At 38.6% G+C, this 17,130-nt stretch overlaps 1 protein-coding gene across 5 annotated transcripts in view; it reads right to left on the bottom strand.

Annotated features, from left to right (window-relative positions):
• The window catches only part of LOC139951675 (uncharacterized), a 125,789-nt gene that overhangs the window by 84,732 nt on the left and 23,927 nt on the right, over positions 1-17,130 (bottom strand). For all 5 annotated transcript variants that reach the window (XM_071950668.1, XM_071950678.1, XM_071950687.1 and 2 more), the window contains exons 3-4: positions 11,862-11,956; positions 623-800 (exon numbers count right to left, since the gene is read on the bottom strand). In XM_071950668.1, coding sequence (XP_071806769.1) covers positions 623-800; positions 11,862-11,956 — 273 coding nt within the window. The remainder of the gene's footprint in view (positions 1-622; positions 801-11,861; positions 11,957-17,130) is intronic.

Below are 17,130 nucleotides of genomic sequence, written 5' to 3'. Positions count from 1 at the left end.
ATATCTCTTGCTGCCAGTCCTCATCCCATGACCAAAAAGCTGGTTGGATTCTACCTGAGACCTTTATGTACACTTAAACTTTCCAGGTGAATTTGCAAAGTAACTGTAGATTTGTACTGGGGTTTTTTTCTTTCTTCTTTTTCTTTAAGGGAGGGATTACCTTTGGTGATTACTCATGGCTTTTTTCATACACAATATCAACCTCTACCCTTGCAGGTACCCATCTTATAACCCTGGGTGAAGAGAATCAATTATAGACGATATGTGACCCCTGCCGTCAATCGAAAACCATAACATGATTCGCGCATACCGCTGGGAAAAACCTTTGTGTTTTGGCAGCCATCTAGAAAATGTATGCAATCTCACCATAACTTCGCGTCTTTTTGCCCAGTGAAAGATGACGTATACAATGTTTTGTCAACAGAGAGTGGTTTGAATGTAAACAAAGGTCACATCGTCTATAGTAAAGCATCTTGCTCACGGACACAAGTGCCACGGCCGGGATTCGAACCCACACTCTGATGACTTAACCACCAGAACTTGAATTTGATGGTCTTAATCACTCGGCCATGACACCCTATTCTACATCTTGTGGGGGCATCTTTTTCCCCTTCTTCCTCACCTTGTGTATGGATCCTTTTGCTTGGAGGTAAAACAGCTCAATCGTTATACTGTCTCTGAGCTGTGCTATACTCTCACAGAAGAACTGGACTTGAAAGTAGAGAATCAGGGTTCCAGATCTGTGGAGGAACTCGTGGTCTAGAACCTTCCGTTCCAGCTGTAGCCAGTTATAATGGCCCCTGAAAATAGATTTAGAAGAGAAAAAAAATACCACATGAGTTTTTGCAATGAAACAATCCAATGTTGGGAAGATCAGGGCACAATTTCATAGAGCTGCTTAAGCACAGTTGCTGAGCATAACATAATTATGCTTACCAGAACAGGGTTACCAGCCAACATACCATATCACACATGTACAATTTGTGACTGGTGTTCTGCTCATTTCTGCTAAGCATACATTGGTAAGCAATATTTTCTTGTAGCTCTATAAAATTGGGCCATAGTGAAGATATCACTGAAGATCTACTCTTAGAATCTTTCTCTCCCTCTCTCTGCTTGAACTGACAATTCAAAATCATCCACAGTGGTTTTAAATGATTGATAAACAATATGCAAGTCTGCAATATGATATCTTGTGGTGATCGCATCTATACAACACACAGTCAACCCTCCTACTGTCTGACCATTCATTTTTATCCACTGTGGTTAAGAATAACAGATGCACAAGACCAACTTAAAATGCGATATCTTGTGTTGAATGCATCAACAAAGTACACAGTCAACCCTCCTATTCTTTGACTAGTTAATATCATCCACTGTGGTTTTGAATGACTTGTAGACTACATTGTAGTATGCCAGCCTGCAATACATCATGTGAAATTCATATAATAATAATAATAATAATAATAATAATAATAATAATAATAATAATAATAATAATAATAATAATAATAATAATAATAATAATAATAATAATAATAATAATAAGTTATTGAATTTAAATTGCACTCTCTCCAGAACCAGCCTGTTCGAGAGTGCATTACAATAAAATTCCGGTTAAAGTTGACGTTCTTGAACAATTTAAAGAACTTTTGCCAGTTAAAATACACTCAAATCAAAGCAGCCTGGATAGCTAGTTTGGTGTTGAAGAGCTTCCCTATCTAGTATGAATCATGGGCAAGCGCAGTGAGCTTACAGACCAGTGAAATGAAGTAGCTTACTGGTCCTGTTGACCAGTCACTGAAAACATTAAGGGCAAACCCTGGTCCAAATGGTCTAGACTTTAATATACATTTCAGGCTTATTTAATCACAATTTTTCGGGGGGGGGGGGGGGGGGGGTTCCCAAGAGCAAAATATTTTGGGAATCAGACTTTAGTAGATTGAATATCACGCCTGATATTATCGATATAAACCATTGCTACATGTAGGTACATGTACTTCTGACATCATGCACATAACATAATGATTATTGATACAGACAAAATATTTGATCATCCTCGAAATATTTACTCTCAAACTCAGGGCGTATTTTCCAAGCCGCACCATGTGGCACACCGTTCGCCTGAACTAACATTACCAGTCACTCTATAAACACACCATAGCAACATGCCACATATGTTAGCTCAGTGTTAACCACTGTATTTTTTACAATCCAAAACCCCCTGATCCTGATCACAATTTTAATATCCCATCCAACCAACCCCCAGCTTATAACATTGGTGTTTCACTTAGTGTCAACAGAGGGCGCTATGACAAATATTGGTGGATGCTGTTTTCATCCTTGGCAAACCCTGCCAAACCAAAGAGGGCTCACTTCAATTTGAAGCTTTCAACAGCTTCTCCCTAGGTGCAGGTTTCGTGGGGAAATCGGTCCTCTGGATATTCTGTCCCCGTACAGTATGTAAAATTAACATGGGCTGGAGGAGGAGGATTCAACAGAGGGCGCTATCAGAAGAAGTTTGTACACAGTTTGCCATTTGGGGTACAGAATCTCCTGCCACACCAGTGTCCTAGGAAAATCTGTCCCTCATAGATCTTTGTCCTCCATGAGGGAAACTAACATGGGCTTAAGGAGGATGTTTCAAAAGAGGGCGCTATCAGAAGAAGTTTGTACACAAATAGCCATAAGGGGACTAGGGGAAACCTGGGGTCCCATGGAAATCTGTCCCCCATATGGGAAACTAACATGGGCTAGAAGAGGATGATTCAAAAGAGGGCGCTATCTAAAGAAGTTTGTACACAGTTTGCCGTATGGGGACAGAATCTCCTGCCACACAGGTTAGCCTACATGTTCCTCTGCAATGTAAACTCTTCTCCCACAGGCGATGCAATACATGTGTACATGTACATGCGTGTGCCGTAATTGTCCGCTCTTTGACCCCATGAGGGCGTTTTTAAAGGCTTACTTTCCATTCATGACAATTAAAAGTTTTATCGTATTTTGATTGCCTGTGTGGCAGAAGATTCTTTGTACAAACTTCTTCTGATAGTGCCCTCTTTTTGAATCGTTCTTCTCCAGCCCATGTTCATTTCCCATATGGGGGACAGAATCTCTATGTGTTGTGTTCTTGTTTCAATGGCCAAAAAAAACCACAAAAAAAAAACACTAATAAAATGTGTTTAAAATATATGTAAAATGCCCCAAAGTGATTTTCAATAATAACTATAAAACCTAGGTAATAAATTACTTTCAAATAAACAAAATTCAAATTTAAAATACCTAAGTGTACAGGAAAGCAGCCAAGCAATTAACCTCGGAAGCAAATCAAACTAAAAGTAGATTAAACAATAAGAAGAAAACAAATTATGAAACATGGTATTGCGAATTGCACTTTCATTGTTTGTGCCAAATTTAAAGGAAACCGGATTGGGAAATAAGGAAACAAACAGTCAACACAATTGAACCAACTTGTTGACTATAAAATGACCTCCATTGTTTTTCCTTGTTGGTCATTGCTGGCATATTTAGACACGCAGCTTTGTTTTTGTATTTTTTTAAAACCAATTATGGCAAATATTCATTTTGGTTTACCCATATACACCGATGTGTGTTAGCACTGTATATTCAGTACTTTCCCGGGTTCTGTGAAAAAAATCACAGGCATGTTACTCGAGTGTGATTAAGGGAATCAATGTGTGGTGAAGAGGTTTTCAATTAGTGGTTTAAACCCGCCAAGGCCTGGTTCCTGATAATTTTACCGAGACGAAGTCGAGGTAAATTATCAAGAACCAGGCCTCGGCGGGTTTAAACCACTAGTTGAAAACCGATTCAACACACTTTGATTCCCATTCATAAATACCTTTTCGGTCAAAAAAACATAAACACTTTTTGGTCAAAAAGTAAAATAAATGCAAACATTACAATTATTCAATGATTTCTTTCATTACAACACCCCTCCAGCTGTAAAATGGTAAGGCCCTCGGGTAAACAACTCCTTATAAGGAGATTGCTGTGGGCGTCGCGCGTATCGCGTGATGTGGCACAACTGTTTCAGCCGTTGCTCTCGACCAATAGGAATGAAGAAACTGTCTTATAAGCACAGATGCAAGCTCGCGTGTCACGCCTGTGTTTCAACACTTTTTACTGGTGTTATAGCATCCGTTATAACACCCCCACGTGATGCCCTCTCGACCAATCAGAATGGATTAACTGTCTTAGGTATTTATGAAAATGTATTTGTGACACATAATTTTTTATGACAGAAGAATACAGTTACTGTACAATTACTGTGACGTTTTTCCTAATCATAAGTCGTTTGCAAGTTAGATTTTGAATGTCTGCTACAATACTTAGTTGACTTGTCACACGTGAAGACTCAAATAAGATTTCAAAAGAAAATTTGAATAGTTCAAAAAGAAAAGGGAAAAAGTAGAAAGAATATGATGCCTTTACAAGATAAAATTATTCAAATCTAACCTCACAGATGGCTCACTGACTGAGAGTCAAGGTTCTCACATATGCTAAACAAATAAATAAATAAATAAATCATTTCATCATTATCTTGTTTTGCATATCGGGCTGATGCGCAAACTGCATCTGATACGCTAATCTGAAGTTAATAGCGAGAAGTCCCCTTGATCAACTAACTGAAAGTAGTAGTCCCGGCCGTTTTTCTAACTTCTGCCACTCAGGTAGTAGTTAATAAGTAGGACAGTTCTTTTTAAAATTTTTCAATCTTCAGAATTCTGAAATCACTCCACTGCAGTAGAATAAACAGCAATCAAAACAAGATCTCAAAGAACAAAAACTACACAGCAAAGTAGATATAAACAAGGTGTCCAGGGTTTGAATTTAGGGGAATACCCACAAGACTTCACCGCTTGCAGCTTGAAATGTTTACTAGACCAGGATTTATTTTACAAACCGGGATCAAAACGTGTTCCTCAAGCACTAAGAAAAAAGTCTTTCTCATTTGTCTTTTGTGTAGAACTTTGATCATCAAATTTAGCTGTTTTTGAGCAATTTTTTAAACAAAGATGAAGGTCGGGTGATAGTTGGAACCACAAAGTGGTTTGAATAATCATGTGACCCTCCGAGTTCGTTTTACTTCCAGTCGTAGAAACGACACTGAAAAGAATTGAAAGATATTCATCAGACTCATAAATAGTCAACACTTTATCACAAAAATATTACGCAATGAGCCTATACTATTGTTCAATTAAATAAAACACAAGATCACAGGGCTTGTCCAGTCATGATGTTACAGGCTGGACACTAAAATCACTGGCCTTGGGCCCGTGGTCCAGTGTTAACTTCGAGCCCAGGTGTTAGCGCAAATCAAAATAAATATAAATATACACGACCAACACATCATCTCCTCTTATCATTTCCACATAGATGTAGTTCATTCATAAAGCAAGGCCAGTGTGGACAGGCAACTCCTTTGGTTTCATGAGATCTCTCTTCCATTAAATCACAAGAGAGATGAGCCATGGATTTTAAATGAACTACAGCTCGCCAACACCTGTAGGTGTCGCTCCGCCACCAGCTCCGTCCGTGCTTATCAATGTGGCGCAGCAGGAAGGTGAAATATCGCAGTGTCCTTGCACAATGCGATACTACTGACCAGTTTGATCGCAGTGTCCTAGCACAATGCGATACTACTGACCAGTTTGATCGCAGTGTCCTTGCACAATGCGATACTACTGACCAGTTTGATCGCAGTGTCCTTGCACAATGCGCTACTACTGACCAGTTTGATCGCAGTGTCCTTGCACAATGCGCTACTACTGACCAGTTTGATCGCAGTGTCCTTGCACAATGCGCTACTACTGACCAGTTTGATCGCAGTGTCCTTGCACAATGCGCTACTACTGACCAGTTTGATCGCAGTGTCCTTGCACAATGCGCTACTACTGACCAGTTTGATCGCAGTGTCCTTGCACAATGCGCTACTACTGACCAGTTTGATCGCAGTGTCCTTGCACAATGCGATACTACTGACCAGTGTCGTACGTAGCTTAACCAATTTTAGTGGTGGGCTCTAAATCCACCAAGGGCAAGGAGATTTACAAAAATATTCATAAGAAGTAACTATAAATACTATAAATAGTAAACCTGCTGGTACAGCCATGTATAATATCTCTTTTGAGGAAGTGTTGGCTCTTAAAAAGAGCTGGTGTGGTCTTGACGTTTCGAACAGTATACTCTGCTCGTCATACTCTAAACTAGTTGCAATAACGTAACCCTCCTTCCGCCGTCGGGAGGAGGGTTTCATTATCGGAACTAACTCTAAACATACTCAGAAATATATTCATGTTTAGATATGGGGCCATCATTGCTGAAGTGCAATCTGGGGATGTCTGTACTGGGCAGCACAGTGTATTTTTTTTCTTTCTCAGAGTGCTGGGCGAAAATGTTTTGTTCTAATGGGCAGTCCTACCAGGCACCGCCCACCATGCTGGTACTGAAGATCACTGATCACTATGACACTAGTAACAATTCAGTTCCGCAGTCCGATATCTCCTGATGCATTTCAGAGATTTATACGAGAGAAAGGCATCTCACTGCTTGGGTATTCCAACTCTACAAGGGGGGTAGTTTTATGAGACACAGGCAATTCAGATTTCAATTACAAGAATCACGCCTATCCGTGTGTCCATGGTACAACCCTGCATAATTATGTCCGTTAAAAGTCAGGTATATAAATTGCATTATAAAGGTGTTATACAGAATTTGTAAGGATAATTTGTTTAGTTTTAGACTGAAAGCTTACAGAGTATATGAAGTTCATACTATAACCATTTTTTGTCCTGTTATATATTTCCCACTGAATCTTTTTAAATAATGGATCAAGGTATTGTTCAGGATTAGTGTAAAAAACATCATTGCTTTGTTTTGTTCTGAAACCTTACTGAGTATAAAGTTCATACTAAAAACATTTTTTTCTGTGAAATGCTTGCCTGTGAAAAATTAAAAGTTTATGTATGGCGGACTCTTTGTTTAAGGAGGGGGGGGGGGGGGCAAAGGGGTGGATTTGCATGAAATTTACTTGGGTGCACAGCCACAATATTCCAGGCCTTGAAATAACCCACGGCACCCACAGCAATTACCGCGGTGCCTCATGCTTCGCTGTGGTGCCCTTTACGAAGTTAAAATACAAATTTAAATGTTCCTCATAGAAGTGCCCTTACATGAGGAAAATTGCTGTGCCCCTTAAAAAAACAAAATTCAAGGCAGGCTAAATTTTCCTTATTCACAATGCAAATTAAAACATCTATTAACAAAAAAATCTGACTTGCAGGTTTCAAATGTATAAAATCAAGACCAAATGTACGTAATATCCAAGCAATTATCTAAAACATTTCAAGAAACTCCCACCTCCACCCTTACCCAACCATTCAGCAACTCCTTAAACTGCTCGCAAATAAACAAGAAATTCTCGCGCTGACTAAGATTGATTAAGACCGACGGCAATGACTGATGCGAATGAGAAATGCAAGGATGTGTTTCTCTTGGAACGATGCCCTGGGATCACGCAATGTTATAGTCCTGCTTGCCCAGTGGGTTAAAATAGAAAACGGTAATTAAATTGGGTACAATTACAATAAAGCGAACGCCTGCGATGGAATGTTCCGAGGCCTGAAATTTGACCGGGTTTGAGACATTGTGTCCTGGGGTACATGCTGTTCCTTTTCTACTTGAGTAGTGCTAGGGATGTACAGTGCAGTAATGAACACAGATACAGCATTAATACAATATACGCTTTGTGGTGTTTTGTGGCTGCGCGGTAAAGGACACCGGATTCAAGCTCTGGTGTTTGTGACCATCAGAGTGTGGGTTCAGGTCCTAGTCTTGACATTTGTGTCCATTAAATTGCTTCGTCCTTCGGATAAGGCCTATAAGTCCGTTCAATACCATGAAGAACTCAACACTTTACATGTACCAAACATTTAGTAATGTACAGTACTCAGTCCAACAGAGCAAAAAACCTAAAACTGTTTTACGCTTGAATGTAAAAAAATATTTAAAAAAAAAAGAAAAATACATTGTTCATGTATTACTTGCAAATTAGTGTAAAAAGACTGATTGTTTTGTGAACCCAAAATCCAGACTACACAATGTATATGTACATATGTACAATGTAGATGTTTTTTAAGGATCTTGACTTATTCCACATGTGATGTGATGTACTGCAGTGTAAGAAATGTCCTCCACTAAGTGCAAGTAGCACTTTGTTGCGTACAAGCATTGTGAATCAAGCAATTTGTATAAAACATTTTAAAGTGCACATTGCGAACATGAGTAACTGAACACAAGCATTATACAGATATTAATACCCCCAACTGGCAACAGGTACATGGTAATCACTTAACTGTAATTCCTCAATGTTCCATGAGTCACTTTTTGGCATTATTACTTTTGTTCAAACCTACTCCGAACTGAACGCACCTAACCTTGAAAGCTCATAGAATCCCCATCGTAATGAAAAGAAGTCTCATGAAAAGAAAAGTGCAGCGCCATTGCATTAGAATGCATGAAAGTTGCGTAACAAAGAACTCATTCATAAATCAACAGCTTCAACGGGTTGTACTAATGTATCAGTATTTATAAATCGTTGGCTACAATGTAAGTGTTGTAAGGTCGTTAACTCCAATTTCATGTCCGGAATGATCAAAAGGGTGTCAATTGAAAAATTCAACGTCAATTTGAAGAAATAAATCAATCAAATTCAAAATGTTTTTCTTCACTCTTGATCAATAAACTAAACTTTGTCACAACAATGCAAAAGCGTATTATCTTAACTTTGCAAAATGTATCCCGCATGAAAAAAAAGAAGCAAATTGCAACTTCCATGTACAATAATGTGTATAGCAACAACATGCGCTGCCTCTGCCAGATGTAAATATTCTAGAGTTGAGAGTTATTGCTGACAAACTAAAATAAAAACTTTGAAACTGGGATCCAGATTTTTGGAGGTTCATTGAAATGATGGCATTTCCACCTTTTGATAACCCCTGGAGTGTTACATTCCATGGAGTTTTGGGAACAGTATTCTCAGTCATGTCAGTGCTAGAGTTCAGTAGATAAAATAAAAGAGCATAACTTACATAATTTTGAGAAATACACAATTTTTAGTTCATCAGACAGACTTTGAATAGTCTGTCACTGAATTGAAATAAAAGTGTGAAATTTCCCTTTTCCAATAATTCAGACTACAGTCAAGCTAGAGGGTCATTCCTTCCACTGAACATGATAAAGCCACGATGACTGTATAGTATAGATTCATTCAGGTACAATCATTCAATCGTAACAGAATTGCAATCCAATAGTCAGAATTACTCTATACCATGTAGGAAGAAAAATCCTCCATGCTCTGACTCAACAGTTGTTGACGTCACCCCCTCCCCCGTTCTTCCTTCAAAGACCAGATTGCCCTCATTCACGTACATGTACAGTAGATCTTAACTCAAGGCTACTTAGGACGCTGTAGGAGGTAGGAGGGTAACTCGAGATTTCATTTATTTAAATTAAATGTAAATTATTCCCCTTTGGAATGCGTAAGGTAATCATACAAACAAATAATTAGTTGGAGGCAGACAGAATCTCATTTGCAGACCTGGAATTTCATCTTGGAGGGGGCATGTCTATTTTCAATGTGCAAAGGGGACTCCATAGTAAAATCTTAAACTCTATGGCAACTTTTGAAGGGGCACATACATACATGTGGCCAAGACCAGGGCAATTGAGGCCACTGCAGAATAATTAATGATCTCCAAAAGGAAGAAATTGCGTTGCACGCACAAGTTTTAAAAAACACCACAAACATCAAAAGTAACAACAGGCAGATACATAAATAGTACAAGAAACAATGCACAAAGGTTAAAGACACTGGACTACTATTGGTAATCGTCAAAGACCAGTCTTCTCACTTGCTGTATCTCAACATATGCATAAAATAACAAACCTGGGAAAATTTGAGCTCAATTAGTTGTCGAAGTTGTCACACGAAGTTGTGTGCTTTCACATGCTTGATTTCGAGACCTCAAATTCTAATTCTGAGGTCTTGAAATCAAATTCGTTGAAAATTACTTCATTCTTGAAAACTACGTTACTTCAGAGCATGGAGGAAGGAAGAGAAGGAGCTCAAACGGCCCGCAAAAACGCAGAGTAACAAAAGAAAACCCTGACAATGCCCCTGTCTGACCAGTGGAATAAGTTAGGAGACCTCCTGCTGGACGGCCGATTAGTGAGCGCGATTAGATCTTTTTGTACAGAAGGTGTGGTACCACACCTCTGCGCCATTGCCTTTGTGTAAAGTTGAATCATTTGAGACAAGAATTGTGAATAATAAATATACACTTCTTCATTTACTGTTTGTTGTGTTCACATGTAAATATCATAGCATTTTTTTTTTTTTTTGATTTTCCTGTCACTAGCGATGGTTCAAAATTTGTGATAAATCCATTCTCTGTTAGTGTATCTTTGTTGAACCAAAAATTACTTTACACTAACTTGCAGTACATTTCAACAATCAAAATATCAAACTGAAAAATGAAACCCGAAGAATACAAAAGCAACACAATTACGATTCACAAAAATTTCCTCCCTCCTTTCCGATTATGTATTAAGGAATAAAACATCTTGAGAAACCTCACACCAAATCAATTATACATCTCCGCTGACAGATCACCCTAGAAAATCGAAACATGACATTCCTTCCCTTCCTCCATCATGAAAGGGTAAGAGGAAGACGAAGAAAATAAAAATCAATCAACCCCTCAGTGACATCTTCCTCCCTGCCCTCTTCCATCTTAAAGGCACCTGGACACTACTGGTAATTACTCAAAATAATTGTTAGTATAAAAACGTACTCGGTAACAAGCAATGAAGAACTGTTGATAGTATAAATTACTGTGAGAAACGGCTCCCTCTGAAGTGACTTTTTGAGACAGAGAAAAAAAAACAATCTTCAGGCCTGGAGCCCTTTTTAGGAATCTGAAAGCACACTAACTTGTGAAACAACGGTGTTTTTTCTTTCATTATTCTCTTGCAACTTTGATGACCAATTGCCTCAAATTGTTCAATACCATGCGTAGGTTGGGGTACACCAAGTGAGAAGACTGGTCTTTGACAATTACCAAACGTGTCCAGTGCCTTTAAGAGAGGCAAGAAGATGATGAAACAAACAGCCCCCCCCCCCCAATCTTCCCTCTCTCTGGCCTCATCGGGTCCAGTCATAAGAGCCAGTGCTTCACTGTCTTAGACTCATCACCGATTTCTCTGGTTAGCGCTAAGAAGTGAACATATGTGACAGGCTCTATACGAAAATGAGTTGATTGTCGTACAGCCCACTTTCAAGTACAGGGTTTGTTAAGTGATTGGAGGGTGAACAAAACAAATTGAAATTAGTTTTTCCGATAGTGGTTTCTTGCTTCTTCAGGGTATATATTTTCATATCTCAAATATAAACTTGTTTTACCAAGGTGCAAATTGATGCTTAAATAATTGTTTGGCTTCAAAAGCTCTACCTTGTGCAGTCTGAAGATTTCTAAATAGCTTTGGTTTTAGACTTCTGTTATTTTGGTTCAGACTTCTGTAAATTTGTGTTGCATATCCGCCCATAGTTTGGCACATCTGCCCGCCGATATGCTAGCTTGTCAAAAGTAAGGTTCCCTGAGCTCGCCCCTCCCCCCCCCTTGAGTCCTACATGATGATAAATCAAGCCAACAGCATGACAAACAATATATATATATCAATAAATTACCATTAATCAACATCATAGTAAGCTTGGGAAATATATTAAGCCTGATTTCTAAAGACACCCCCAACCAAAAGAATTATCCTCAAATACTTACGATTCATCGGCGAATGCCAGTCCGAAGTATTCCTTTTCCCTGAGACTGAAGTAAGAAACAACAAGATCAAGAAGGTCCCCTGCTAGCAGCTTAGGCTGGGAAAAAAAAAGGAAAACAAAATCAAGAATATGATCAAAGATTTTATCAAATGCGAAGCTCCAGAACAAACAAGATCAAAAGTGACAGAGGGTCGTCAAAACAAGAACCCATAAGATCTTCATCATCCCAAGGCCCAATTTTCCCAAGAGCTACTTTCCAGAAAAAAAAATATTTAGAAGTAAAAAAAATAATCAAGTCCAATAAATATGTACAGCACTGTACGATTCCACTTGTATAGGGTAGCAATACGCCACACAAAATATCTCAGTTGCTACTCAAAAATCACTATCAGGACCGTTGCGCACGCTGGACCATTCCTATGGAATCAGTTGCCAAAACACATTCGGGATAGTGGCACCGTGGACACTTTTAAAGACAAATTGAAATTTCATTTGTTTCAAACAGCTTTTCAGTAGTTTATTTCTTTTGTTTTCCCCATGTTCCCTCTTCCCTCTGTTGATCTGTTTCTGTTTTCTTCTTTTCATGCGCTTTGAGCACCTTATTAGGTGGATACATGCGCAATAAAAATTTCCTTATTATTATCATTATTATCAGCGGCCTGAAACTTGGATACAAATGTGAGGAGGTACATGTATGCAATGATGGCTTTTCTTTCTTTTGGTAACCCCTGATGAGCTGGATCTTACAAATCTGACAATAACGCTTCTCAGATTCAAATTTGGGGGATACAAACGGATAACTTTTTTTTACACCACATTACCTCAAAATGAAATGTTTCTCAAAAGTGTCTTATTTTATTGCAGGTTGCTGTAGGCTTCAAACCAAATGTATCTTAATTGCCATTAACTATAAAAGAGGTCACAGTCATTGCTGACAAAAAGATCTGAAACTGGGATCCAGATCTTGGGAGGAATAGCATTTTCACCTTTTGGTTCCAAGGACCTTCCAAGGATCTTTTTGGAAAAGTATCCTCAGCACTAGAGAAGTAGATCAAAGAGCATGGCTTAATTTTATTTTGAGAGAAAAAAAAAATTGTTTACCAGGCAGACTTAGGCCGATAATGTCTGAATTTCCGCATTAAGCCCGGTTCATACTTCCAGCGAATGCGAATGCGAAGCGAATTTGACGTGAATTTGACGTCACACCCTCCTTTCGCAGCGATTATTCGCAAGGGAGTAGAGCAGAGGGCAACTGCTGCGAATTGTTCGTTGCGAATTTGTGACGTCAAGATTCGCTTCGCATTCGCATTCGCAGGAAGTATGAACCGGGCTTAGGTCTGAACTTTCTCATCCCTAATTTTAAGAGTGCCTACCAAATGTATGTAGTTGTGCTTTTAGGACCAGCTTGAGAGGAGAGCCTCTAGACAGGAACTGTGTTTCTTTTAGGCAATCATTCGGGCTCAAACGGTTTCTTTTTCCTTCCTCGTTATTTTAACTACTCTTCGCTGTATCTTTGAATGTATTTTACCTAATAACCTATAATGTACATTATCCCTAACCCTAATCTACCCGGGAAAAGATGTTAATAAGTAAATTTTTCCTTAAAAAAAACCGATGACCAAGAGGCAATTGATATTCTGACCTAACGTCTGATTCACAACGCTAGGGGCTTTCAATGCAATATCTTATAATACAGGTCAACCTGATGCTTATTTTCAACATGATCTACATTTACATGTAGGTACATGTGCGTTTGTCCTACGTACATGTACACATGACTCACTCTACTTCATCACGATGTTAAGTGTCAAGAAGTCAAGCAGAGATAACTGAGAATAAACAGAAGTAATAAAACCTTCTAAATCACTGCATTGTAAATTCACATAAGCCCTAGACCGTGCACTTGAAAAGGGGCCCTGTCACCATGCAACGGTTTAGTGTAAACTATGCATTAAGGCGAGGGGGGTGTTTCAGATCTGATTAGGCCAAATAAAAAAAATACCAGTTGATCACCCCCTCCATCATCCTTTTTTTAGGCTGCATCCTTGTTTAATTTATTTCTAAGTTAACATTTTTGTTTCTTCAAAAAGACACATTTTTTCTATGTATTTCTCCTTAAACTTACTAATCTTTTAAGAACTTGTATCCTACATAAAGTAAGTGGTGACTTTAAACTGAAAAATTGGTGGCCAGTTTGAATAAAAAAATCTTGGCCACCTTTGAAAGAAATTAAAAAAATAAAAATAAAAAGGGCCCTCATTCTCCTCTTTTTCAGAAAAACCCGGACGATCAACCCGTATTTGATTTTACTTGGCCTTAGCATAAACTACGCATAAAGCGAGGGTGTTTCAGATCTGATTATTTCGACCGATCGCTGTCAAATCCAGGTTATATTTCACTTCATATGGAGACGCACTTTTCAGGAGAGCGCTTTTTCGGTAATTAATACTAAAAACAATGCTGGGTTTGAGAGTGTCTGGGCATCAGAGTAATTGATCTTGGGGGAATTGGAATAAACATCTGGTAATCAGTCAAGATTGCATGGACTAACTTTCTCAGGTCAAGTTACTGTTAAGCAACACATTGGCAGAGGCTGGATTGAGATTTATCTACTGGATCCATGAGGCGCAATCTATGTGCAGTTTGGTAGAGTTTGATTTATTGCAAGTTGTGGTGAGTGGGTAAAGGTTGGAAAGAAACATGCAATCCACAGCTTGAGTTTTCAGCTAGAAAAAAAAATATACTTGAGATACATTGATTTATTGCATAGTGTGGCAAGGTACGTGTAATGTTAAAAGAAACAAGCAAGCATGCCACAGCACGAGTTTTCAGCGTGGAAACAAAAGAGATACATGAAAACCTATCCCTCCGAAGTCATCAGCAGGTTTTTTGTTTTGCTATAATTTTTATTCTATTTTATCACAGCAAGCAAAAGAAATATCATATTTTCCTTTTTGTTGGGGTATGTTCCGTAGCCTTTAGATCTCAGAGGTCTTTCTCAGGTGTATTATTACTATTGTTATTTATTTCATTTTTAATTTTTTTTTTTTTTTACCTCTTTTTGAAATGAATAACTCACAGGTCAGTTTTATTGTAGGCTATATCTACATTTTGGTTAGGGTTAAAACAATCGATTGGTTCCAAAACCAAAGGTATAGGCTAGGGGCCTACTTTCCCCTTAAAGTTGTAATGCAACTAACTCGTGCAAAGCGTGTATGAGATTTCTCAAAGGTGTTACCACAAACAATCCAGGATTAGCTGAAGCACACGTACACACTTATATCAAATTGGTTTATGCTTTTTAAACAGCAGAACAAATCACACTCCTGAAACAAGTCACCAGGACCGGTCCCCCCCCCCCCTCATTCTGGCAAATCTTTTGTAGATCAAGTTTTTGCCCATGACATGAATCCCTACTCACTATGAATGAAGATGTATATGTAATATAATTTGTTTCAGCTTTTTTATTTTTTGGAGAGAAAAAGTGAAAATCATAGAGAAATGTTTTCAAGAAAGTCGCGTAAATACGTTGGATACATACTCCTGTTCTGGAGAAAAAAATTATTTTTGTGATGCCGTTTTATTTCTCAAAAACTACCTACCGCACCTCAGCAGGTAATATTTTAAGAGAAGGTTTCTACCGTCATTATCTTCAGACAGTGTAAATTTAAAAAATGTAAATTTGTGGACATTGTGCTTTGAGTCGTACAAAAAGTATACCCACACCCTGTAATGCGATTTAACAGTCATGTTTTAGGACCATGGAGGTCCATTTCCTCCATGGTGCATAGACTGGGGGCATCTTGCTCTATCTATACCACACAGCATCAAGAAAGCCACACGCTCTCCCCACACCAGAACCTGCCTCTGGGCATCTTAGTAATGCGACAGATTGTCAGGCCTGATACTTCACAGAGGCAACAAAGGTGATTTCCTCCATGCCCCCTGGTCTTTGCCTTGGTGCCCTTGAAATGCTCCAGTAGAAATGTACAATTTCCTCACAGGGCCGGGTGCCCTTTACCAAGGAGAAAATGCCTAGATGCCCTTGCCCTTTTAAAATAGTCACCAGGACCTGTCCCCCTCCCCCCCCCCAATCTAGGCACACTCTTGGCAAGTAATGAGATTTCACAGCCATGTTTAAGACCATGGAGGTCCTTCGTCCGTGGTAAACATGTACGTAGACTGAGGGCATCTTGCTCTATATACCAAGGTGCGTCAAGAAAGCCGCACGCTCTCCCCACACCAGAACCTGCCTCCTGGCATCTTAGTAATGCGACAGATTGTTTAATATGGATACAGTGTTGTACCACTGTAACTTCTTCAAAGAGAACTCAATAGCTCAGCTGACACGCTTCAAAGGTCACAGCGGTTAAAAAAGTATCATTTCTTTTTATACCTTCGCCAATGCCTAGCAGCGCATCAAGAAATTAATTTGGTGAAGAACTCATTTTGCACTGAGCACACATATATGTATCCTTACTGCCAATATTTTTGTTGTTTAAGTTCAGGGTGCTAAGGGCTTTTCAAAAGTGACTTAATATACATTATTTTCTCACTAGGAAATAAGAAAAGTGCAAGTTAAAATAGACTTCTAATCAATCTCGAAGAGAACACCTACAACTTCATGTACATACAACACGTAAAACAAATTAGCTCTTAAAAGCTAAAATATTTGTTTGTCTTGTAAACCACTTTTATATTGCCTTCTAACTTTTCAGGTTTTGCTTTATATCAGATATATTTTTTTTCTATAAAATTTCCCTATATTTTCTGACGTTCACTTCTCCTTTTATGCTTTTGTGGATTACTTGTATGATCCTGTCCTGTACCTGCCAGAATTTTGCTGTAGTCCTTCAATTTTACTATTTTGTCCGTGGACAGACTATGCCATTTTCTCTTTACTCAGAGGACCACAATGGAAATAAGTCTTTCATCTTTTAGATTATCCTTGACAAACAAATTCTTTTAATTTACTGTCCACATGTGTATTTGTCTATTTTTTAATATTTGTATTTGTTTGCTTTGTAGTATGCCAAATAAATCAAATCAAAGTCAAATATATTTTTAATTACAGTATATTTTAGTCGATCTTGTTTTCACTTTGGCAAACTAGCCAAAGTACTCACATACCAGAGTTTAGACCATTCGTGACTGCTTTGGAGCCCCTGCTGTACATTGGCATTTAGTTCTAGAGGCTGTGGCTAGACCCATGCAGTGTTGTAGCTGTGGGGTCTTACTGTGACCATGGCGCGTTACAGACTGACATGCAA

The sequence above is a fragment of the Asterias amurensis genome, chromosome 2 (genome assembly GCF_032118995.1).
Source record: "Asterias amurensis chromosome 2, ASM3211899v1".
NCBI classification, from domain to species: Eukaryota; Metazoa; Echinodermata; class Asteroidea; order Forcipulatida; family Asteriidae; genus Asterias; species Asterias amurensis.
This window is presented reverse-complemented; position numbering and strand designations above follow the sequence as displayed.